The following is a 26,042-nucleotide window of genomic DNA, read 5'->3' on the forward strand; positions in this document are numbered from 1 at the left end:
AAGAATGTTGTCATTGATTTTTATGATCCTATGGCGTTGTTTGGCATTTGAGTTTTTTGCCAAGTTTGTCTGCCACAAGTTTTTTAAAAACTTTAGCTACAGTAATCTCAAAAAACTTCTTAAAGTACAATAAAGTTTTAAACAAACATCCAAAAAACTCACTTGTCAAACGGGGCCTATGTTTCATTAATTTTGCTAATGCTATTATTGATTGGACTTAAATAAGACAAATTTGAAAGTTTTTTTTTTTTTTTTTAGCTTAACGGCACATCTAACCTAGCCTATCCTACTCTATGGGGTGGCCCAACTGAGCCGGGGGAACTTTGATGGGGACTGAACCACCATCAGACCAGACGAGTGCACACACCCGTATGGATTTAGAACAAACCTCATATTGTAACGGATCTTCTGTACCACACCATGTCTCACATTCTATCCCACTCCTTAAAATCTCGCCAAGTGTCCCTTAATAAACCAAACCCTCAAATAACTCAACTCAGACCATATTAAGTTAATTAATCGATTAACCGGACAAAGAAATTTAATCTCTTTAACCAATATAACCAAAACCAAGAAAAATAAAAACTCTTTAACCAAAATCACAATTTTTCAACGGAAAAAACCCTAAAATATTAAAAAACCTCTGTCCGAGTTCATCATCTTCACCATTCAGCTTTGACGAAATATTCACGGATAAAACTTCGAAGCTCTTCCCAGAGGTGAGAAACAAGTTATTTCTTAAAAACCTTGGTGGGGTTCTTCCAAGCTCGTCGCAGGCCAATTTGATGTGATTTGCTAAGCTTAGGCACTTGATCTAGTTTTCAGCTTCAAATTGGTCTGTTGATACACACCTTTGAATTAGTTTTGCTATATCCTCAATTGCAGGGAAGAAGTAAGAAATTGGTTATATTCTCTAGTGTCTCTGTTTTAGTGTTTTGGAACTTAGGTGTAGATGATTTTGGGAGGGTAACAAGTTTGCGTTTATCTTTTGCTGATTGAGGGAATTTTTCTTCTAATTTGCAGCTTCCAGTCTGAATGTTTCATCTGTTAAATTGTCTGAAAATTCGGTATCTGCTGGACGAAGCACACCACCTGTTCGATCAAATGCCTAAGAGGAAGATGAATCAAACTGTAAGGTAAAAGTCTGACTTGGTTGCGCCCATATTTTTGCTAGTAGAGCAAAACCTCTACTTCAAATGTTGTCTACCATTTTAACCTTTTTTTCCCTCAAATGTTAAATATGTGCCATTTGGATAAATTGCCATTTTCATATTTCATTTGTTTCAATCAATGTTTTCCGTAGCAGATTTTTTGGGTTCGTCTCGAACTTTCTTTTCCTCCAATCAGCTCTGTGTTCTCAATTTTTTCTAGTTTCATCTTGCTAGAAAGGAAAACGGAGTGCAATATTGAAAACTCTATAAACTCTGAGAAAAAGTGATCAAGCTTTTAAAAGAGAAAAAAAAAATATGGTCGAGTTTACATTATTTTTTTTTTTGGAAATTTAATTTGTTGAGGAGCAAAATATGTGCTGCTGGCATTCAATCCTGAACCTGATAAAAGTAAAACACGTTACACGAAAGCGACAACGTTGGATTATTTAGTCACTCTGCCTTGCAAAATGAAGCGCAGAAAACACTAAGGAAAGCCCATTGATCAATAGCCAGAAATTTCCACTTCTTCTGAAAAAAGTCTTCTAGGTGATTCAAATGTAACCAAATTCGTACATTGGGAAAAAGCAAGAAGAAGTGAAGTGATGGAACAATGAGCATGATTTAACAATGGACCAAAACAGGCTATAATTGATATTTTGCAGATCTTAAATGCCTTTCTTCTCATTATACTGCACTTGAGGTTCAAACATTGTTATAAATTTTGTGGAAGTAATAAGAAGCAATATATCTCAACATGTTGAGTAATTTTTTCTCAATTCTGGACATTTTTTTTTTACTTTTGTGTTTTTGATTTCCCGTTTTCCTGTGGCTGCATTATTCTCAAAAATTACAAAGGTTATGTAACCTTAGGAGTAGATGTCTAAATACAAATTCTTACATAGCAGTTGTGAATATGTTGGTTTTGTTCAAGATCTTCTCCACTTTTTTTCTGGATCTTTGCAAGGTGACATTTTTTCTTTTTATTCCTAGCCGTTGTTTAGGAACAAACATGGCAACTTTTTTCCAGGGAATTTGTATTCATGCAAATAGGGCTGTAATGTTCTTCAGTTGCATGTTGATTGATGGATGAATAGTATTGGTCTTATTCCAGTTTGAGAAATTTTTAGGATTTTTAGTTTGGTCTTATTTTTCTGACAGACGTTGGACCCTAACTTCTACTAAGGCTATGATTTGATGTCTTCAAGTTCAATAGCACAACAGCATGCATCAATAAGTTTTGTCCAAGTAAGGAAAAACCTTGATTAATTATTTAATCTTATATATATTAGTTTGATAATTTACAATTATAATTCAATATATTTGCTAACTTTGGGTCTGTTTTTGTAGGCGCAAGAACTTGAAAATAATGATGATTCTGATCAACAAGTTGTTGAAAATGGGAAAATTGAATGAAGATGCTTATGAAGAAATGGAGGACAAGACTCTGGGATTGCGCTCATGGATTAATTAGACCTTTAAGTGGAATAATACTTTGTGCTTATACTTATTGATTTTGATATTTTTGTTCAAATATCTGTTAATAAACGTTCTTCTGACTAAACTGTAGAACATGAGATATATTAGTTGAGCTGCCCTGGATTCTTGATGCATACAAGAAATCGTCTTTTGAATGTTCCTCAGCTTTGCATTTGTTTAACCATACAATAAGAAAACCCAGATTTTTGTTTGGCTTTTAGATTAATTTTGTAACTTGAGTAGACAGAAATTAGAAAAAACCAGCAAAATAAAGCTGCATTTCGTTCCTTTTTTTTTTCTTCTTCTTTAATGTTTGAGCTACCACGCTATTTTTTCAATGTCAGTAAGATTTTGCATCGGACTTTATTCTGCAGGAGAGAGGCTTGTCTTAAGATTGATCCTTAGACTCACAAGTCAAACAGCTAAAGCTTATAACCTTACCAAGGTACTCCGAAAACTTGTTCTCTGATTCTAAACAACTCGGGACCAATCTCGTATTTGACTGTTGACACCAAATTGTATATATAATCCATATAACAATGCTGAAATTCCCGAAATATGTCCATAAACCAGGCCCTGTACACCTTTGCACCCTTCTCTTTAGCACATTGAGCCATCCAACTCAGAGACTGGCTCTCATGGTCAAACATATTCAACAGCCTCTTGTTCGAATGGGAAGGATAAGATTCAACAACAATTTAAATGCAGATCCTCTACTAATAGTAAAAACAAGTACAAACTCATTCTCAAGAATGTTCAAGTAATCCATAATTTTGGTTTTAATATCATGCTCCACAGTACCTTCCTCTGCACCCCAATGAAGTACATGATTGCTCAAATTTGCAGTAATTTCCTTTAAGCTAAATATAGATGAATCCCAATACTGTAGCGTTTGAAAACAAGAAAACAACCCGTACAAAGTCAATTCTCAAATGGTCAATTGTTTCTCAACATTGGAACTTTGGGTACAAAGTCAAGAACCAACAAGAAGGCTTCATTAAAGCCATGAATGGATTCTTCAATGCAAAATGTCCTTTCAGACAAAAGAGTAGTTGCCCTCAAGAATTCCTTCTGGGCATTAAGCCTTGCAAGAGATATTGACCTTCCCAAGCAGCCATCTTGATTCAAAGACTCAGAGTGAATTTCATGTGTTTTTACGAAGTGACCCATCTTCAGAAGCCTCCTCGAGAGCCTCCCTTAGTTTGTTCTCTGGCGAATTCTTGAGAGTTGATGGCTCTGCCTTACCCCACTCCTCCTCCTCCTCCACGCAAGAACCTTTTCCTCTCCTGCTCTTCTTGTCCATCATCAAGGTTGCACAGAATGATATAGGCTTCCATAGTCTCAGATGCAGTAACACGAATCAGTTCCAGTTGACTGCAAAAACCTATCATCATATCAGATACCCCTGCAGTATTAGGGAAAAAGTTACAAGCTTTACATGATTGAAGCTTCATTATGCATAACATTCTGCAAATAAGAGATTACAATTATCTAAGTTACATAATTTTCATAAACATTGAACTTTGTAGACAGTAACAATGAAGTGAATGAATACATAAACCCTGTAACTAGTCACACTAATGCATGTCAAGATGGCACCTCTATCCATATAGACCAAAACCAGAAAACCATTTGAGAAAACAGTGATCACACATGTTTCTTGGCTTTAATTCATAGTTACAGAATAAAAAAAAGAGCTTTTTTTTTAGAAGCACTTACCTTTAGGCCTTATCAGGTTTTAGATGATCTCATCTGCCAAAGACAGAGATAGATTTCCCAAATGAAACCAGCAGGTTGACCAATAATACTACTACGACTAATCAAGATTATGAATCAAAGACCATCCATTCATTGTTGATCAATAATACTACGACTAATCTAAGATTATGAATCAGCATTTGATAAAAATTTCAACTCATGGACTAATTATCAAATGCATCAAATAAAATTGCGACACGAAAGAGTAGAAGGGAGACAAGGATCGCATGTGCCAGCACAAAAAAGTAACCATCATGCAAACTTTAACATATTTTCTAACTACTAATTACAAGCCTACAGGTAGTCCTAATAAACAAAATCAAACGTATAAAACGCAAAACACCCTCCTAATAAATATGGGCTCAACCAAGTCAGACTTTTACCTTATAGTTTGATTCATCTTCCTCTTAGGCATTTGATCGAACAGCTGGTGAGCTTCGTCCAGTACATACCGAATTTTCAGAAAATTTAACAGATGAAACATTTGGAGTGGAAGCTGCAAATTAGAAGAAAAATTCCCTTAATCAGCAAAAGATAAAGGCAAACTTGTTACCCTCTAGTTTCATCATCTACACCTAAGTTCCAAAACACTAAAACAGAGACACTAGAGAATATAACCAATTTCTTACTACTACACACATGCAGTTGAGGATATAGCAAAACTAATTCAACGGTGTGTATCTATACCGATTTGAAGTTGAAAACTAGATTAAGTGCCTAAGCTTAGCAAATTACATCAAATTGGCCTGCGTAGCTAGAAAGAAAATGCCCTGAAAGCAAATTATTTTTTAAAAAAAAAGTTGCAAAGATTACCGGAACCGTTCAAATTCTGGAGGTAGCAAAATTAAATCGCATGCTCAAACAAAACTTCGGAAGCGGAAGTACCCATTACCCAGTACAAATTTACACTAAAACTAAATATTTGTTTCTCACCTTTGGGAAGAGCTTCGAAGCTTTATCTCATCCTCGTAAAAAAGTTATTTCTCATGGGAAGAGATGATGAAGAGGACAGAGGACCTTTGGGAAGAGCTTCGAAGTTTTATCCGTGAATATTTCGTCAAAGCTGAATGGTGAAGATGATGAACTCGGACAGAGGTTTTTTAATATTTTAGGGTTTTTTCCGTTGAAAAATTGTGATTTTGGTTAAAGAGTTTTTATTTTTCTTGGTTTTGGTTATATTGGTTAAAGAGATTAAATTTCTTTGTCCGGTTAATCGATTAATTAACTTAATATGGTCTGAGTTGAGTTATTTGAGGGTTTGATTTATTAAGGGACACTTGGCGAGATTTTAAGAAGTGGGACAGGATGTGAGACAGGGTGTGGTACAGAAGATCCGTTGCGACTTTCAACCGTCAACCTGTTTGTCATGCAAAATTTCCCCAAAAAAGAAATATAAGGACTAACTCGACTTTGCATACACCAAATTCTATCATTTTCCTGCTTTTTGTCTTAAATTTTAATTTTAAACACTTTGTATCTTAAACTTCTAATTTTTGACAGTTTGCATTATAAACTCTCAAGTTTGTCTCGATTAAATCTAATTAATAACAACATTAGCAAGGTTAAGAAATAAATTATCATAGAAATCAATAACAATATGTTAAAAATGATCAAAAGGAGCAAAGGGGTTGTAATCTAGAACAAATTGGTCAAAAGTTTGTCCCATTCAATAAAAAAAAAAACAAGACTAACAAGATAATGCATTTTTTTTATAATGTACACGTTTAATTTAATGTATTTTTTATGCTAATTGCAATTCCTTTGCACTATTTGACCACTTTAAGAATGTTGTCATTGATTTTTATGATCCTATGGCGTTGTTTGGCATTTGAGTTTTTTTGCCAAGTTTGTCTGCCACAAGTTTTTTAAAAACTTTAGCTACAGTAATCTCAAAAAACTTCTTAAAGTACAATAAAGTTTTAAACAAACATCCAAAAAACTCACTTGTCAAACGGGGCCTATGTTTCATTAATTTTGCTAATGCTATTATTGATTGGACTTAAATAAGACAAATTTGAAAGTTTTTTTTTTTTTTTTAGCTTAACGGCACATCTAACCTAGCCTATCCTACTCTATGGGGTGGCCCAACTGAGCCGGGGAACTTTGATGGGGACTGAACCACCATCAGACCAGACGAGTGCACACACCCGTATGGATTTAGAACAAACCTCATATTGAGGGACATTGATGGGAGGCAAGGTTTAAACCCTTGACCTCCCACCCCACAATTAATGTGATGGCCAACTCCACTAAAGGAAGTTGGTTGACAAATTTGAAAGTTAGAGTGTAAAGTTTTAAAATTAAGAATTTAGTATAAGTTTAAAAGTGCAAAATGAAGTTAGCCTGAGCAACTGTAGGTTATGTTGCGAATAGCAAGGTTGAAAATAGAATGTCAAGGGGGTTTTGGTCAGCATAACAAAGATTCTTTCCTTCTAACTTATTAGATAGTAGGCCTCATAAATTAGAGGTTTTGGGTTTTAATTTTCCTGCCTTCTTCCGCTTTTTAAATGACACATCTTTTTTGATAGAAAAAAATTAAAAGAAAATGTATCAAATAGCATAAGGAAGAGTAATTTGAGTGCATATCAATATCTATATTCCGAATGGAACAGATAAAGTTGCTCAAAAAAAAAACACAAATAAAGTAACGTCGGACCAAATTATTAATACCTCAGAGAAAATTAAAGTTTTGTAATAAACGCATTCATTTGGCCCGGAGATTATGAATCACTAAAAAGTGGCGTTTACAGCATAAGGGTCTTAACCATGAAACAATTAGTCTGGATTAAAGTTTTTTGATAGAAAATATCATTTCATTGAAACAAATCTGCACTAATGATAAAAAAAATACATCAAATAAACATGACATAGATACATATAAATTTAAAATCAATAGATATAACAGATCTAAGAAAATAATACAAATAAAGATAAAATTAATGCGCCTATATATTTTTCATCCGAATGAGTCACTGTAGCACAATACATCAGTGCATGTCTGCTGACAATCAGATCTGTTTAAAACTGGTTCAAGTTCAAAAAGAAATTTCAATCTGACAATAATGGAGAAATTACAAATTTGAGAAACTAGATTCTAGATATACACAATCTCAAATTTCATAAAGATAAAAACTTAAGAGAGAAGAAACTCTCACTAGGAGATCATAGGAGAGAAAAATCTCTCATTAGGAAATCTTAGAAGAGAATTTATTCAAATAAGATAAATTAAAAACTATAAAGAGTAATTTCTCCCATGGAAAAAGACCAGATTTGGTCTCTTTGCCCTGGAAGAAATGCAGAAGATTTTGATGGAAGAGTTAAAGAAAAGGGAGAGAAAAGAGTTTTAGAAAGAGAAGGGAGAGGAATGAGTCAGTCACGACTCACGACTCACGACTCATGCATTATATAGTTAGATATAACAGAGATATAATAGAGATGCCTAATCCTCTTGTTAGTTGTTACTGTTGTTCTCGTTTAAAATAAAACGTAGGCGTAACTTAAGAAGTTAGACCTTTTTTGGCATTGTAATCTCCCGGAGACGTTGGAATGTAGCGCATTAGGTTACATATATCGACAATCGAAATTCCTGTCCCACAGAATTTCCGACCTCTTGAATCGAATGGTTGGTTACATAGTAGACACACCTGTACTCAATGTTATCCTTGTTCCTTTCCTTCCCCAAACAGATTTTAACTTTCCCCATAAATATTAATTTGTTGACTCGGGTCATTTTGACACTGAAGTTACAATCAAATTCCACCAACCACAAGGGAAACCAAACCAAACCAAAAAAAAAAAAAACAGGAGGATACTTCTATCATCAAAACTGAGGAAGAGAAAAAAAAAAGAGTGCAACCATCCATGGCTTGTTGTCCCGTGAAGTACTTCCGTCTTTGTACCAAGTCAATGGAAATGAATTTACGTCTCTAATTTATCTTCAAATGCTGTGTTTTTGTTTTGTAGAAGGTCCGCTCCGCTGGTAGTGGCCCACGTTTGGATTCTGCATCCTGTTTCATTTCAGACCTTTTTTTTTTGAATTTCCAGAACTAACGACCGACCGGCATTTTACTTTTCAACTTTGAACAAGTCCAACTGCCAAATGGTAAGTGGTAACAACAATCAATTCCTTCTTGTTGCCAATTAATAGACTGGTGCTAATATGTAGTCCTAATAATAAGTATTCTGATTGCAAATCCTTCAGCACGAAGAGTACCCGCTTCTAGACTCGAGACACGTTAGTTAGCGCAAAAAAAAAAATGCCACGTGTCATTTATTCTGATTGCAAATCCTTCAGCATCATCATCATCATCATCAATACGCCCGTGGAAAAGTCATCCCCCAATTTTTTTTTATTTTTTTTTAAGTGGAAAAGTCATCCCCCACTTAATGGAGTAAGTTGTTAACAACCCTTCACAGAGAAAGCTACTTTTCGCCCTACAGACGAGCTCAATTTGTTAATTTTCAAAATTCCTTTTTTTTTTTTTTTGGGGTAGCAAGAGATAAAGAGCCGTCATTGTCGATTTCATCAACACAAATATGATGATTAGCAATCAGCTAAGTTTCATAGTTTTCGTCTCAAGATTAGACACCAAGCACTCTTTTGGGTTTTATTTTTTTTTAAAAAAAATTGTAATAGTAGAGGGTGAAATTTAAAAAATGAATAGGAAAAACGAGAATCCAGAACTTTTAAATCGAGCAAACACTCGATTAAGAGGATGGCGGAGCTTTGTCTCTTGCAAGTAAAATAATCTTCAGTCCAAGAAGAGAGTTCTGTTAGTCATCTTGACAAATCCGGATTTTATTGCAAGTTCATAATTCTGGGATTTGTTACAGTTTCTTGCAAGTTGAGATGTTTTGTCCATGATTTGTATTTGGAGACCTGATCAAACTTCAAATACATGCACAGCGAGACAAAAAGGGTCCAACAACCAACAAAAAAAAAAAAAAAAAAAAAAAAGAAGAAAAGAAAAAAAAGGCTCAAGCTGTCAACCTCAACGTAAGCCCGGGGGATCGAGTCTTACGCCAATTGCGCGTCATCGCCCTCAATCCTTCTTTACTCAGGAGTTGCTAACTAAATGTGTTGGTTTGTGGCATAAATAATATGGTAATGGTACCAGCAGAAGCAGCAGTAACGCGGAAATCAAATTGAAAATTCTCAGTCGTCCCCTCCGAAACACTCCCCTTCTTTCGTTTCTTCCTCCTGGTCTTCGGCTCGCTACTTCCCGGTTCCTACAATTGAAGAATCGTGGTAACTTTTACTCCTCATCATTGAATCCATCCTAATTCAGTCCCACAAAGAAATGAATTAAGTGGAAGAAAATGGGCACCGTACAATAAGCAATGGAGTACCACCACGAACAGCAAGTAGAATGACACTCTAATGCATGTATTAGAGCATGCATGTATTTCAGGTTTTTGTTGAATTAGTCAGCAATTGGACTCCCCCATAGAATTTATGCCCTTATTAAAAGGCCTAAACCCAACAACACTTTCGCAATTCTCACGGTTGACCAAAGACCGCTGTTTGAACGAAGAAAAATCACTCGCTTTCCTCGGTCAAATTTTCAATTCTTCCATTCTGCTTCTGTTATACTACTCTACTCTTTTCCTCAATTGCCTTCCTCTTCCAAAAAGCTCGTATGTATATATATACATATATATGTATATATAGAATAAACCTCAGACTCCTCCATTCCACACCTTCGAACTCACAATCGTCACCTTAAAAGATAGAGCGCACAATCTGATCAGCATCCCATAAATTTTCTCTCTCTTTCTATCACTGTTGGTTCCCACAAAACAAAATAAATTTGCAAAAATAATAACTTGAGCATTCCTTTCCTGCCTGGTTGCTCCTTTCTGCTACTAAGTTCCGGACGCAGATTGCATGATTTCAAAAGCAAAGATCGATTTTCCTCAACTCAGAGGCTTCCAGCTTTTCTTGCATGTTCATTTTGCCCGCAATCGCGCAAGTTCTGGCATTAAACACTGGTTGACGTGCCCGCTGCGCGGTGCTGGACTTGACATACACTTAAAACCTTTCTTAGCGTGCACAGCTCGCTTCTGCTTATTGGACAGCATTCCAGAAAGAACTATACTGGTGCTTCTCTCTTTGTAATTTGAGGATGGAGAATTCAGCAGATTGGGAGCTTGGGAATCTGATAAATGAGCTAATGCTAGGGAGGGAGTTGGCTAAGCAGCTTCAGGTTCGTATCAATGCCCCATCTTCTTCACCCGAGAGTCGTGAATTGTTGGTTCACAAGATAATCAACTCCTACGAGAAGGTGTTGAACATGCTCAAAAGTAATGCCGCTGTCAGAGTGGGAGAGAGGGAACAAAGTACAGGGACAACCATCGCAATGTCTGAATCCCGCTCCCGCCAAAATACAGGGTTGGCAATTGGAATGCCTGATTCCCCAAGATCCTTGAGCGCAAGTCCGCACAGTGATGATTCTGATAGAGAATTCAGGGATCAGGACTCCAGAGACGTCACCAGGAAGAGGTAATCAAATCAACTGTTGCTCTCACTTCAGCTGTTTTAAGAATTTGTTTCACAAAACTTTGTTGTATCATCACTTCCTATTGCTGCTAACACTCCGGAGTCCCTGTTGCAGGAAGACTATGCCACGGTGGACAAAACACGTTCAAGTTTGTCCTGGGATGGGACTTGAAGGGCCTCTAGATGATGGCTTCAGTTGGAGAAAGTATGGGCAGAAAGATATTCTTGGAGCCAAACACCCAAGGTAAGAAACATTTTCACTGCCAGCATCTACCATTGCCCCTTCTAATTTGCTGATTTCCTGGTACCATTGAAGTACAAAGACCAGCATGTTGTCAGAATCTACCTTTCAGAAAGTTGCTAGGATACCCCTTCTTGAGAGGGAAAAGCCAAAAAATGCCCAACTATATGCAACTTCATTACATCAAACAATAGGCTTCAGTTCACTGACTTTTGGCTCGATGATCCCAAAATATTTGCCCAACTACCCTGCCACTCCTACCATGCAGAGTCTTCTTTCTTTCCCCAAGCTGTCATTCTTTTGCATTGAACATCTGGCCTGGTCATTAGGGCAGTAACTGGAGGTAAATGCTGGAGAATAATCAAAAAGGCAAAATAGATTTTACAGCAGAAAAAAAAATGTTCATCCATGACTTGATGGAACTGCGAAAACACTTTCTAGGGTATTAAAATTAAGCATACCAATTATTTCTCATGCTTTAAGTTTGTGTAACCTTGCTATCTACAAAGAAAACATAGCTGACTTCACCATATTCTTGCAGAGGTTACTACAGGTGCACTCACCGACACGTCCAAGGCTGTCTGGCTACAAAACAAGTTCAAAGATCTGATGAGGACCCAACAATATTCGAAGTTACATACCGTGGAAGGCATACATGTAACCAGGGTTCTGAGCCAAAACCACCTTCAGCAGCAGCTGAAAAGCCTGAAACTAGCTCGCAAGGGAAACATCGACAGGTGACCTCTCAACCGCAACAAAATCAACAGGGAATACTCTTGAGTTTCCAACGAGACCTAAAAGTTAACACCAAGGACCTAGACTCCCACAACCAACATTTCCCTACATTTGACTTCGCTCCAACATCAACTACAAAGCCAGAAACTCATCCTTTCTTGCCATCTCTGACTGATAACAACTTTGCAGGAGATTTGTCTCCTCCATTCATGACTCCCCTAACATCAGGGTCAGACTACTTCCCGGTTTCACCAACTCACATAAGCAGTTATGCAGAAAACCAAAACTCGTATGCTTCGGAGTCAGAATTTACAGGCTTGATCTCAGCAGCAACTTCCACTACAAATTCTCCCACTGTTGGCTCAGACTTCCCATTCAGTCAGATTGGCTTTGACACGAACTTTACATTTGATAATTCAAGGTTCTTTTCCTAGTCGTCACAGTAAATTTGAGAAGAAAACAAGAGTAGAATCGTATGAAATTGTAATTCCAGGTAGTGGACAAAGAAGGCTTTTATAACATCATCATGTGAAGACGTAGTCTGGTGGAAACCAGCTGAGTAACTGGCATAGAAAGAATATTGTAAACTTAGAGTATCTAGACAGAGGTTAGTGAAGAAACGGTAACAATTTTGTTGGATTCATGACCCGAAGTCCTTTTGATTTTCGTCTCATGCAGTTGTCTGCACTCTGATCAAACTCTGAAATCAATTAGAATTCAGGTAAGAACTTTGTATCTGACATAACATAATCTTGTTGCAAGCTTAAATACCTAAATACAAATAGTTGGCAGTCTTTAAGAGCTCAAAAATTCAATGGGCTCTGTATGTTTTCAATCTTATATTCAAAGTTAGCGCTAGATGCATATTTTCTTCACTTCTCAATATCATTAGATAAACGGAAGTTAATCAACAAATAAGGTTTCCCCACAAAAGACTTCCAAGGAAATCTCTTAATTAAGCCACTGAATTTGCTTCATATTTTTTTCCCAAATGCGGAACCATGCACGTCCTGGGTATCTGTCAAATCTGTATGCAGCAGGACGAAATTCAGCCTATGTAACTCCAACTTCAACCATACAAGTACAACAAACAGCGAAATTAGCGTTTTGTCTCATCCACTTTCAATTCCAAAAAAACTAACAGTAAGCAACTGTCAAGCCAACAGGAAAATCACACTAAAAATCGAACTAGTCGACTTCTCAAATTAGTTTCAATTTAGTACGGCCGCCACAAATTCCATCTTTAAAAATTCGTGATTACAACGGCACCCAACATTTTCAGGGCAAAAGTCTTCATATGTGTGTGAGTGAGAGAGCGGAGGCAAACAAAAATTAATTCTAGATTTTCGGTCGTCAGAAAAGTACGAAGCAGGAGAATAAAATTTACAAGAAAACCAGCGGAAAATGGAGAGGAGAAGATAGGGTAGAGCTAACCCTAACTTTTTCTTTCCAGAATATCGAGCTTGGCCCTGCCCATCTCCGGCTCATTGTCGTTGTTACGGTGCCGCTGGGCGGGGTGGCGGTGGTTGCTGGAGCCACATGGAGCAACTTGATGCGACGTCAGCTCTAAACTCTAGAGCAATTTATTTGGGGCTCAGCAGAGTCCAAGATGAAAACCTTTCGGCTCAAGGACTCTCAGTGAACTGGACGGCCCCTAACTTGACCCAATCCAATGTGGATTTTTGCCCATTCTTAAGCTCTGTACTCGGATCATGTAGCGCGGGAATGGACAGGGGCAATTTGGAAAATCAGGAAACTCTCGAGTCAGCGATTAGGTTTCATTGTAGGAAAGAGTAATGAAGGGATTTTGATATATGTAAAAGTTAAAAAATCTGAAATACATCCGTTTCACTGTAAGTATACAGGTCAATTAGTAGTTTAGAGTATATATCGGGTCGATCCTACGAGCTTGGTTTGAACAATTATCGGTACTACTAAAATTTCTCTATTATTTAGACTATCAATGAATTATAAGAAATGAAACCTACTGAACTTATGCAAAATAACAAATGAAAGCTCATTAGGTTATGGTATCCCTAATTACTCATGCAAGTGCTATTTTTTGATTATTGAAAATTACTATCTTGGCTAGCTATGATGTAATTTCCTTATGCATATGAATCCTACTTTCATAATGAATAAATTATACTCATAACTAATCCATACATATTCTCATGATTATGAAATTAGCTACAAGTTTATTTCTTCTGTGAAATTACATGAAATGAATCACTAAAACCACATAGGTGCACCTCTACTCTCGTGAGTATACTCCCTATATTTAGTACTTATTGAACCAATGTTAAATCTCAATTTTCATTGCAGAAACAACACCTTAGATAATCACAATTAATGGTACCAGATTAATCATGATTTAAAGAATTAAAGTGCTAAATAACTTGCTCAAATAATAGCATCAAATAACCAAATAATAAACACTAGCAATTATAGAAAATTTAACCAAACCCAAGGCATAAACTTTAGAAACACATAATAACATATAAATCCATAACTTGTATATTAACTAAACTTAAAATTAAGTACAAAAGATAAAGAGTTGGAAAGGAATGTAACCCTTGTCACATGAGTTCATCTCCTTGCCTTCTTCATCCTCCAACCTCTTCTTCATCTAGCTAATAAACAAGATGGATGAACTAACTAACTAACTATCCTATACTATACTAACGTAACACTCAGAAAATGGAAGAGTTACATTTCTGCAGACTTCAAGCTTTCTCCCGTATGTCTCTCTCTCAATCTTGCAATGGTTTTGGCTATATAAAGATAAAGATGGTCAAAGAATGAGGCTTACACCTCTCTTTTACAGCTGCAAAGTGTTTGTCACATGTCTAGCATTACATGTGACTTGTTGGAGGTGAAAACAAGCTGTCCGCGTAGAGAGCAGCCTTTTCTGAGCACAATCCGACCAGAAATCCGGCCAAATTCTAGCCAAATTGCTACAGTGACTTTTTTGTGCAATTTCTGTTCAATCTTCACTGCTGCTCCGATTTTGCTTCAACTTCAACTGAACTTTTCTTGATGATAGAAGCTGATTTAACTATTGACCAAAACATAAAACTTGTAGCTCTTTGAGTTAACTTTCCAATGCATTAAGAATCACCTCATTTGGACTTGTGTAGGCTGAGAAATGACTGAAATACCCTTAATTGCTCAATGCCCTGTTTTAGTTTCGACTAATAGAAATTAGCTACTATAATTCAACTTTTTGACCTGAAAAACCTTCAAACTGGATTTCGATGTCTTCACCAAAGTTGTAGGTCTATCTCTTATCTTCGAATTGGTTCAAGAATCATCTCAAACCAATCACTGTAACTCAAGTTATAGCCGAAATACGAAAATGTGTCAAAACTGTAAAAAATGCACAAAATACAAGTAAAAAGTGATAAAAGCCTCATTAAATCACTTAAGACATTTTTCCCCAATTATAGCCAAAATGATTCATTTTCTTCCAATAATATAACCAAAGTGATTAAAAATAACATAAAATGTCATTCAACTATTACGTAAATTAGTCACTTATCAAGTAACAATATCAGTGGCCAAAAAAAATGACAACGAAAATTATAAGCCAAAATGATGATCATAATTTGGTAATCTCAGGGCTATATTAGAATATCGAGAGAGCAAGATGGTGAATTTCCAAATGGTGGATAGTAAGGAATATTTTGTGTTGGGACCATAGCTCTTGTGAGTTTTTACTTCCTCTTTGTCATTTGTAGCTTTTGCAGTCATGTTTACGAGACTATGGGAATCGGGAATTAAACCACCATCGAATCATACGGATGCAATAAGCACTTATATGGATTTAAGAGAAATCATATTAAGTGACAACTTTGATGGGAGGTAAGATTTAAATTATTGACCTCCCACCCCACAAGATATGTGGTGGCGGATTATTGTAAAGATAGTTGGTTAAGTTATGTTGTCACTTGCCACAGCAATTTTGCTCTCAGTATCTATATTCTATAGTACCTTTGCTGTGTGAAATTTTGTTGCTCATATTTCGAGATTCTAACTTTTTTAGAATAGCAATTTTGATAATGATGTTATTGGATTTATTTTTAAAATTTAAATTGAATATAGTATAAAATATAGATAAAGGTAAAATTAAAATTAAAGGAGAGATCAAAAGTAACTTTCACTTCAATAAAATAAAAAATATTTTGAAATATTAAAAAATGAAAACGTCACACTTTTAATTGACTGACGTAGGAGTAGTATTCAAAACAAACAACTCTAGCATTAAAACTACAGGAGCTATTGCAATATCATTTGTCAATAAGGACTATTACGAGCCCCCCACGGGCAGCTCAGCTGGCTTGTGTAGCCTCTTCAGGTGAGACAGGTCTGGGGTTCGACCCCAAGGCTGAGTGTCTGGGGTAATACTCTCGGGGATCGGTGGGGCCCGCTCTCCCCGGACGATGGGAATAGTGGCACAGACGGTATTATCAGTCCGGAGTGACCGATACCCAACGATAAAAAAAAAATTTAAAAAAAAGGACTATTACGATCCTATTTATAATCCCATTACTACCCCCTAAATGTTACTCACAAGTCTCGACAATAGTTGATTTGGTCCCCTTGGGAAGTGGGAGCAGTCCTCCGTAATAAATTGGTCGGACGGCCCAACACAACACTTGCATCCCCACAACTCAAGTCCATGCATTTCATTGTGTTGGCCATTCTGATTCATCTATGTGCTATTCTGCACCAAGATTTATTAAAGCAAAAGATATATAGGATTTCTGGCTTGATTCTTAATGTGTTCCTTTTTAACACGTACCCCCTTGTACCTTATGATACACTGACTAATTAAGGAGTAGGCCAAGCCTGGATTGGACCCCGCATCCTGTTGTGGCTTTTCATGCAACAACCGGCTCTAGCAAGAGCTTTTACGGTCTCAAGAGTACTACTGCTTGGGGGACCATTTTTTTCTTTGACTTGCTTATTAACTTTTTGGGTCTGGCATAAGGGTTCTCAGACGCCACGAACTATGCCCGCTCGGTAAATGAGTTTTTTTGATGTTTATTTAAAATTTTATTATAATTTATCATAAAAATTATAGAAAATTTTTTAAAAGTGTGTAAATTTTTAAATATTTTGAAATATATAGTTTAAAAAATTTAAGAAATATTTTGAGATTACTGTAGATAAAATTATTAAAAAACTTACAGCAAACAAATTTAGTCAAAAACTTGCTTGCGAAACAAGGCCTATATTACTAAGATGGAACCACTAAAAAAGAAAAATAGTTATCGTCTTCGAATATATATATATATATATAAGGCTGGCTGCATGCACGTTCATGCCTTGCCTGCCAACCCTAAATATTTTTTCGGGTAAGCTAACCCTAGAATGAGATGCCAAATGCATTAAGAGAGGTCCAATCTTGGATTGTATCTATTTGCTTATACATATATAAGAGCATCTCAGTCCATTTCCTTCAAATTGAAATGATGCAATATGTGTCTCAGCCCTGAAAATATACATAAGGAATGCAGAATCTCTTAATGGTAACAGTAACAGTCCAGTTGTTACTTGCATTCAAAGATCCTATTAATTACCAGTTATAATTAGTCACTCGTATCTCATTTCATGAACATCATTCACAGAGTTGTTATTCCCAAGTATGATGATATTACCTCTAGTAGAAGTGGTACAAAGTGAGTTAGTTGCTGATTTATGATAAGCTCATGCCAAAAATTGATTCCTCGGTGTGTTAATTGCATTCATTCGACGGGATGGATCACTTCATGAGACAGATTTCTTTTGGTTCTGGTCATTATTTTCGCAAAGTGTAAATCCGCATGACCATCATCACTCTTGAGTATTCTCGTGAAATCATTATAATTTCTTCATGAAACAAGGTAGTAAAACGTGGGGCATCCAGTCTTGTCAATGGGAGACTGGGGCAACAAAGTTGCCCTTCCCTCCCGAGAGTACAATAAAGAAAGGACTTGGCACCCTTGACGACCTCTGCGATTTTCTGTTTTGAATACTTGTTTTTCGAATATCCTTCATCTGGTGTGCATCATTCACTTGATCTTACGATTACATCGATGAGGCAACACTTGAATTAATCCGCTCATGATGCTCTTTTTTTTTTTTTTCTTTTTTTGGGGGGGGGGGGGGGGGAATTACTTAAGCGTACCGTACAGGATTGTGACTCATCATCTTAAAGAGGCAAGAAGAGATGCTCCAGAGTCCAGACCTTGCATTGCTTGCTCTTATTTCATAGGATTTATATAGGAAGATTTTATAGGCCCTTTTAAATAAATGTATTTTACTGTTAGCTTGTAACAATTTTAATTAAAAAAATATAGATCAATCTCATTTTTGAAGGATGTTAATTCAGGAAATGATTCCCTAAAGGGATCATAGAATATCCAGTACGAAAATTAAATGCCTCTGCAAGTCTTTTTTTTTTTTGCCTACTCTATTCTCTTCTTCATTACTTGGCTGATTTCAGATATTTTGGAGTTAAGATATAATTGCAGCTTTACAATATGAGGTATATATCCAAATAGAAATTTCCAGACCAAAAGTGAGAACTGATATTTAACCATGGTGCAGCAGTTTTGCTTGTGCAGTAAAAAAAAAAATGCTCTAGCGCCACATTTCTCACGTTATAGATGATAATTAGGGAATCAGGGATTGCTATATCCTTCTTTCAGCGTAAGAGAAAGTACGAGAACAGATGTCTTCAGTCTCTAGCATGCATCACCGGACCAGTTCCCATTGTCTCCGGCATGCAAAGCCACTAAAGCTGCTATTGAATGGACATAAATATCGTAGTCCAAACTGTTGCTTCCCGCTAAGTTCGCGGCCTATATAGGCAGAAAAGACCTAACGTTCTTGGTGTCCAGTGCCATCTAATTACTTCATTCCTTATGGTAATAATATCCATGTTAGTATATTAAACTTCTCTTATTCTTGTAACTGGAAGAAACACCCCATCTAGAACTGAGATCCGCCATACTACGACGACAACAACATTTACAATAAGAATACTAGAGGAGGTTGTTTCTTTATTATTATTATTATTATTATTTTTTTTTTGCCAACTCGGTAACAGAACTTTCGTTAAACCAAAACAACTGTACAAGAGTTCAAATATCTGGAGCAACTGCTCCTACATCTTCTTTGACTAAGGTCACTAGCCAAACTGGGAAGGAAAACCTCCACTCAATCTCAACTGTTATGGTAATCACATTCCCTTCTCTATGATAAAAGGAAAATAGACAGTTACCAAAACCCTTACTCAGCTTTAATATATCTTCAAGAAGCACTCGGGTAGGAAGAATTATTTAGTCATTGAAAAATTATTTTCGTCTCGAACTCTATCCATCCTATAAGCATCATATTCATTTGTAGGTTCTTGGGATGGTTTGATGTTGTCGGGTAGTACTGATTTGAGAAAGAAAAAGAGAGTGCTGAGTGTTGTACAAGGGCTTAGAGCCTCTACGCAAGTGTTACTAGCAAAGCAAGTGAAAGTTGCAAGATTGCTCTATGACAGATTAGGGAAGTGGAATTTATCTAGTACAACAAGTATATATATAGAGAAGAAGTAGGACCATAAAGAGTGTGGTCGCTTTTTATCTTGGTCTATTTACACTTTCGTAGCAGTTGCATAGTCAGTCGTAACTAGGTAGTCATCTTCCTTTGAGGTTTTTAGGTCCAAGTTGCATATGTTAAGCATATTTCATTTCTAACCAATTTTGTACCCTAAAAAATCATTCGTCCCCTCTTCGCTTCAAATTTTCGTGTGGGTGTGCATCAAAACTCTCCACGAGCAACTAGCCACGAGGGTACATCAACTTTAACAGTTCAAACAAAATAAAAGGGCAAGCTAGATTTAAGAGACAAATTAAGCTAGAGAGATACTAGTACAACTAACGAGCAGCAAATCCACTAGAAAATATTAGAAGTCAAAGTTGATCAGCCAGTTGCTCTATGTCAACCGCATATGTTTCAATTATATATGTATCTTTTATTGAGAGAGATCCAGAGAGCATAACTGTGTTAGAGTTACTGAACGAAATGCAGCAAGACAATTAACCTTCTGTTAAACGCTGAAGGAGGACTGCTACCCGGAGGATTTGGGGGAATCTTAATTAGCAAAATGTTTGCTGAATTTGTTGAGCCAATTCCTCCGCGCTAAGTTGGCACTCAATTCCAATCTGTGAAGAAGAAAGATGAAAGGAACGCGTACGATCACATCAGTCAAGCGAGTAACATTTGTTGGCAACAAAATGCTTGTAGTAATTATGGCCCCTACCCAATTCATTAAAAATTTACTGATGGAAATTAAGGACTGCAATGGTTTTAAAATTCAGTTTTAAGGACCATTCAATAAATTGCATAAACATTTATAGCATAACGTTACACAAAAAGGACCATTCGTGATTTACTGATAGAGAGATAAGATTTGATAAGATTCTTTGTTGAATTGGAAAAAGTAATTTCTGGTAAAGCTTAAAAGATTACTTTGACGGTCAGTACATGTATTCACCCTCGCCATGTACCGTCAAGGATTAGAAGCTAGAACCCCAAGTGCAATCTCATGCCAAAAAACAAGAAAAAAGAATCCCAAAGACAGTGCTTCTTTAATCCCGACGAGCTGAACAACCACAAAAATCTTGGTTCCACTTTTCCAATATTGGAATATTAACCAAGGTCTAACAACTTTTTAATCTACAGCAAAAGAATATTACGTAAAAGGTAAACAGATGCATGATAAATAGCACCAGGGTTCAGTGTTTGCAGACCTACCTTAATGGTGAAAGAATTAATCATGGTTTGATCAGTAGCGCTCATTTCCACCTGGAGGATTTCGAGGGAGAGGTCTTCAATAGCAGAGACTATCTTAACCACTTGGCCCGGTAAACGTGGGGACAAGGTCTTTAGGAGGACATTTGGGCCAGAGAACTTCACCTCCACTTCGGCAATTGCCGATTTGGAATTTGCAACCAGCTCGTTAACACTGTCAACAGTGGAGGAGGTACTGGAAGAGCATGGAGATGGTAAACCATGCTGCTGCAACCTTGGCTTGTAGGGGCTGCTGGGTTGTGGTGTTCTTGGGCTTATGGGTAAGCTTAATCTGGGGCTTAATGGTGGCTTTCTAGGGCTCAGCGGCGATGACCGTGGACTAGAAACAAGTCTAGGACTTAAAACCTCGCTGTAAACTTTTCGTTGCTTCTTGGCCTCGAGGGATTGTAGAACCTGCTGCAGCTCGTTGATGTAATCCACAACCCCACCTATGATTGACGCTTGGTCACCCTACAGTATGCACACAACAATAACATATAACCAATGAATAAAATACTTCAGAATATCAACTTTCTTGAGCCCTCCAAAAATTAGACGCACGCATCATACTGGAAAGCTGCCTTGAAGAAGGAAGTACCAGCCTCCTGGACATGCATGCATATGTGGGATGTGTAACACGATTGCCAAAAATGAACTACATTAATTGGGATAAGAAGCTCAAATCTGGAGAAATTATTGTGATCAAATGAATGAAAAAGAAAAGAACTCACTTAGTCTTGATCTTTATAATTTAATAATAAAAGTAGTACTACTTAGTTTGTCAAGGAAAAAAATATAGAGGAAAGGATAGTAGTAGTACTATCACTTACTAAGAGAAGCACTTACCCTTTTGACATAAAAGCAAGGCATCAAAGAACGCAAGACGGTTAAGTGCTCGTTCATCTGCTTCCTCCGATTCCTCTCCACTGTTATATGGGACATCCTTTGCAGTCCATCTATGTTGGCTTCCTCGGAAGAAGCCGTTGCTGTTGGCTCTACTGTGAGCTTCCGCCTCTTGCTCTTTTGCGAAGTTTCGAGCTCATTCTCGGACTCCTGTAGAGCACTTGAAGATGTGGATTTCTGGGAAACCAACCTGGTGCTGCCCGTCTCCTGATCCCCACGATCTTTCGGGTTCGAACCGCCTGCAGCTTCATCCAGTGGGGTCATCTCATTAAATTCCGAAACCCCTTCCAGAGCCTCAAGAACACTAAAGATATCATCAGGAGAAGTTGGACCAGCCAAGTTGGTTTCGTCGAACTCAAAAAGCTCAGACAAATTTTCTCCATCCATTTCGAAAACGCCCCCCAGGAAAACAGCCTTGTTAGGCGCGGGTGACTCAACTCGAAGACGGCGCTGAATGCTAGAACGCAGCAGCTACGGCAGGCAAAACTTTAAATTTAAAAAAAAAACAGAAGAAGAAGGTAGTGACGATGCTTTTGTTGTCAAGATCATGAAAAGGCAATTTATTAATATAGTAATAGAGTTGAACGTACTGAATGGGACTAAACTATCACCATCAGCACTCACTAGCCTTCATGTGGGCCTGCTAGGAGCTGGCTGGTTACGGATTGTGTAGACGATGATGTTCCTAAATCTGATGTCCCTTCTCCTTCGAAGTTCGAAATGGAGGAGCAAAGAAACTGGAAGAGACAAGGGAAGCAGCAGCAGCAGCAGCAAGGGGCACTGACACTCAGGGTTAGAATTGAAGCAGACTGCACGATGGGAAAGGATTAGAGAGCCGTTAGACTTGCAGTCTAATGGGTATTTCCCAAAACGAAATTGTGAGGCCTGATGGGGAATGAATAAGATGGGGTTTATAAAACCCGATTTAATGTGCACAGGGAAAAAAAAGGTTTGCCTACCTGACTGCTAGAACTGGGTGAGAAGGTATTTAATGTTAGTTTTTCGGGTGAGGCGAAATTAAAACAAAAAAAAAGGTATCTAAAATGGAATAGGAGTAATAAATATGACTTTGTACATTTAAACATCAAATTAAAGTATGAAATGCATGTAGTAAAGACTAACCGGTGTCCATTGAGCATCCGTTGAAAAATTTTATGAAAAATATAAAAAAAATATTTAGATAGATTGCAAAAGTCCATTTGCTCTTCTTCTTCTTTTTCTATCCCTTCTATCTGATAAATCCCACACAAGATATCTCTCAATATATAATACTGAAGCAAGAATGATATGCATTGTTTGAAACTTTTCAATGCGCCACTATCCAGCAATAGAAATTTAAGAGGACAAAAAAAAATGGTTAATCGCAAAGTATATGGTACAAATGCCAAATTCTTCACAACAATTGTAGGCAGTGATATTTGATGAGAAATTATACGGTACTTTTAAAGTACCATTCCTTTCGTTTCAAATTCTGTCTCTTTTATTTTATCCGTTCCATGTTTATATAGCTGTCACGTGTATTGATGCATTCATAATAGGTTTGTTTGAATCATGAATGCATCAATACAGACGATAGCTATATAAATACAGGATAGAAGATAATTTCGGAACAAAAGATATGAAGTGCATTCCTTTAATATCTATTTTTGAATGATGATAGTAGTTTAAATTTTAAAATTTTGATTATTACAATCTAAAGATGAAAAATACTTATTTCACCATTCATAGAGAATTTAACTTGAGTGAATGATACCCAAAAGTGATGTTAGAATCTCTCGATTATTGGATATCCTTGCATTAAATTGTTTGACGTTTTAAATATAGCTAAATGCAAAAACTCTCTCCAATAGTGATCAGTTTTTTATTTTTTCAAAATTTGAAATAATCTAATCATAATAACCAAGTTTTACTGCAGAAAATGGTTAAGACAATTGGTACCACAACCTTTTTTTTTTTGGGTAAATGTACCCAACCTTTGAGCATCTATTTCAAATTTAGCCAATAGCATGATCACATGTTGGACCTTCAAGACTTGAGCACATGAAACCCACTTGAGATCCTCAGTGACATATTTTGAGTGCCAATCCAATGCCACCTCTAATATTGTGCCAAGTGTCATAGTAATTCTTGGTCATTTGAAGCAGTACAAATAATAACAAGACACTTGGCGCAATATTAGAGGTGGCATTGGATTGGCACTCAAAATATGTCACCGAGGATCTCAAGTGCATAAAACCCCGACAGACGTAGGGGATGTATATATACCTTGTAGGATGTATATCTACCTTGAACCTTCGTTCTCATCAAATGATACTTTCATATCACGATGACGGATTACGTCGAACAAGAATCTTTCCCTCTACATGTTTGAATATCTTGTCACATACAAACCTAAGCTAACAAGAATCTTTTGGGCAGCGGCGGAGCTAGAAAAAAATTTCAATAGCGGCAAAAACAACTCTAAAATTTTTTATCTACTTTTTTTTTATTTTTTCTTTAAAAAATATTTACCAACAAGTATAAATGATGCATATATTCCATAAAAAACATAAAAAGATAAACTCAAAATTATAAATGTAATAATAATTTTATTTCAAAAAGTAAATTAAACTATTTACAATTGTTCATGACGAGTTTTCATATTTTGATAACGGTTTACAATTTTCTCATTTTGAACTTCACGAAATACATTTTTCTTAATGTAAATAACTAAACAATCATTCATCCAAGTGTCTTTCATTTTATTTCGTAACCGATTCTTCACTTTATTCATAACTAAAAAAGCCCTTTCTATGGTAGTTATAGCAACAGACAAAATTAAAACCAACTTTAGGAGCATATAAATCAATGAATACACAAAATTTTAAGAGATACACTTAAAATTATATCAAAATTCTATGAATATTACAGAAATTCAAGAAAAAGCAATGGCGCCCGTGCCTTCAGTGCCCCCACCGTAGATCTGGCCTGCTTTTGGATACGCTGTCCAAACCCATTTGTACGGAAAATGAATTATGGATTACCTCGAAAAGGAATGTACGTCTAACGCCGTTGGCATTTTGTGACTCCCTAAATACAAATTTTTATATTTGGCAATGGTTTAATTTCTACTCATATGAAGCCTATAACTGGTTTCTTTTTTTTTTTCTTCCCTTTTTTGTTCCAAGGAGGCCAAACAATCAAACAAGCAGAATTATCATAGTGATAGTTTTTGGGTACAAGTTTATGTTGGATTCGAGAGCTGACAAAAGTATCCTATCCCAATGTGTATACTGCATAGCTAGTTAGCCACTACTGCATGAAGAACTTCACAACTGCAACTCATGATGGCTGTGGAGAAGACTGTCATTAAACTTTAAAGAAGAAACAAGAAGAGGAAGCGGACGGCGATACGTTGGCATTTAAAAAGAGAGATGCATGTCTTGGCACTTAAACACAGACCAACGCCAAACAGTGAGAGATAACTGCATCTGAACTGAACGTACGTGGGAGCTGGAAGAACTAATATTTAATCTTGAAGCCATGGACCTGACGGAACATATATATATATATATATATATATATTTATCCAATTTGGCAATGGTCATGAAGTTGTACGATGCAAGGTTAAATGTCGCTTCTTCCAACGAGGATTTAGTTTGCAGAGGATGCCCGAGAGGCAGGGGTTGCAGGAAGCGCAGTCATCAATCCATATATAACCCAACATATAGATTGGTATATGATCCCAATGAGCAGCTTTAGCCCTTTATGTGGACCTGAAGAGGGGCAGTTTTAAGAGGCGCTAAACCCTACATAGGTTTGATTATTGAACCTCAAATGCGTGCATGTTCCTATCTCTGAGAAATGGGAATTACGCTAAGAAAAGTTCAAGTTCATATATATATATATATATATATTCCTACAAGAACTCAACAATTAATGTTATTTTCTTCTTTAAACTTTGGTTGGATGAGTGGTTAACATGATGACAGGAAACCATGATACGATACTTTTAAATGCAATGCGACAAAATGCCAAGCATGCTTCAAATTCATTTTAGTGTGTGTGTGTGTGTGTACTAGTACAATACTGAAAGGGAAGTAAATGGACATGAAGAAGGCAGATGAAGGAGATGAGAACGGGGTACTGGGAAAAATCTGCAACTTGTCTCCTACTACTGCTAGCATACTATTACTAACAACTTTTAAGAGAGAGAGAGAGGGTGTGTGTGTGTGTGTGTGTGTTTTCTGAAGGAAGGTAAGAATGCAGCAGCAGGGTTGGCCTTGAATGCGCAGACACGGCATCTCCGTGCCTCGCATGATTTGCAATTTAATTTGAGGATCAAGTGGGTGGGTTCGATGCATTATGTGCTTCACTCCACATACATACAAATACAAAAACTAGAATGTGTGTAAGGCTGCTGCAGAGATATAAAGAGTGAGGAGGAGGAGGAGAGGAGTAATTGCATATG

The 26,042-nt window shown here is 36.7% G+C and overlaps 2 protein-coding genes and 2 long non-coding RNA genes across 6 annotated transcripts; 2 read left to right on the top strand and 2 right to left on the bottom strand.

Annotated features, from left to right (window-relative positions):
- Window positions 1–609: 609 nt before the first annotated feature.
- On the top strand, window positions 610–2,811 carry LOC113763488. Its single transcript, XR_003467352.1, has 4 exons — window positions 610–719; window positions 1,024–1,136; window positions 2,310–2,396; window positions 2,499–2,811. It is a non-coding gene; the product is annotated as an uncharacterized LOC113763488 (long non-coding RNA).
- A 502-nt stretch (window positions 2,812–3,313) lies between these two features.
- LOC113763004 lies at window positions 3,314–5,505 on the bottom strand. Its single transcript, XR_003467292.1, has 3 exons — window positions 5,319–5,505; window positions 4,769–4,881; window positions 3,314–4,032 (listed from the first exon to the last, which is right to left on the bottom strand). It is a non-coding gene; the product is annotated as an uncharacterized LOC113763004 (long non-coding RNA).
- A 3,744-nt stretch (window positions 5,506–9,249) lies between these two features.
- On the top strand, window positions 9,250–12,600 carry LOC113759480 (probable WRKY transcription factor 53). The gene is made up of 3 exons (XM_027302058.1): window positions 9,250–10,887; window positions 11,000–11,128; window positions 11,667–12,600. The coding sequence occupies exons 1-3, from the start codon at window positions 10,511–10,513 to the stop codon at window positions 12,292–12,294; spliced, it is 1,134 nt and encodes a 377-aa protein (XP_027157859.1). The 5' UTR covers window positions 9,250–10,510; the 3' UTR covers window positions 12,295–12,600.
- A 7,114-nt stretch (window positions 12,601–19,714) lies between these two features.
- Window positions 19,715–22,440, bottom strand: LOC113763404 (transcription factor SPEECHLESS). Of its 3 annotated transcripts, none has more exons than XM_027307206.1 (4): window positions 22,183–22,440; window positions 21,536–22,063; window positions 20,654–21,160; window positions 19,715–20,061 (listed from the first exon to the last, which is right to left on the bottom strand). In XM_027307206.1, exons 2-4 carry the CDS (start codon window positions 21,977–21,979, stop codon window positions 19,996–19,998), a joined length of 1,017 nt encoding a protein of 338 aa, XP_027163007.1. In that variant the 5' UTR covers window positions 21,980–22,063; window positions 22,183–22,440; the 3' UTR covers window positions 19,715–19,995. The 3 variants fall into 3 exon arrangements, with proteins under 3 accessions (XP_027163007.1, XP_027163006.1, XP_027163008.1); XM_027307205.1 differs by having other exon boundaries at window positions 21,536–22,078; XM_027307207.1 differs by lacking the exon at window positions 22,183–22,440 and having other exon boundaries at window positions 21,536–22,087.
- Window positions 22,441–26,042: the final 3,602 nt, after the last annotated feature.

This window comes from Coffea eugenioides, chromosome 2 (assembly GCF_003713205.1).
Source record: "Coffea eugenioides isolate CCC68of chromosome 2, Ceug_1.0, whole genome shotgun sequence".
Classification (NCBI taxonomy): domain Eukaryota; kingdom Viridiplantae; phylum Streptophyta; class Magnoliopsida; order Gentianales; family Rubiaceae; genus Coffea; species Coffea eugenioides.

Excerpts from the sequence above, each read along its gene's own strand:
- LOC113763404 (XM_027307206.1), bottom strand. The coding sequence starts at position 21,979 with ATGGATGGAGAAAATTTGTCTGAGCTTTTTGAGTTCGACGAAACCAAC. Across the intron at positions 21,161-21,535 it reads CTTGCTTTTATGTCAAAAGG|GGTGACCAAGCGTCAATCAT; the intron begins GTAAGTGCTTCT and ends TGCATACTGTAG. Across the intron at positions 20,062-20,653 it reads TTAATTCTTTCACCATTAAG|ATTGGAATTGAGTGCCAACT; the intron begins GTAGGTCTGCAA and ends TCTTCTTCACAG.
- LOC113759480 (XM_027302058.1), top strand. The coding sequence starts at position 10,511 with ATGGAGAATTCAGCAGATTGGGAGCTTGGGAATCTGATAAATGAGCTA. Across the intron at positions 10,888-10,999 it reads AGAGACGTCACCAGGAAGAG|GAAGACTATGCCACGGTGGA; the intron begins GTAATCAAATCA and ends TCCCTGTTGCAG. Across the intron at positions 11,129-11,666 it reads CTTGGAGCCAAACACCCAAG|AGGTTACTACAGGTGCACTC; the intron begins GTAAGAAACATT and ends ATATTCTTGCAG.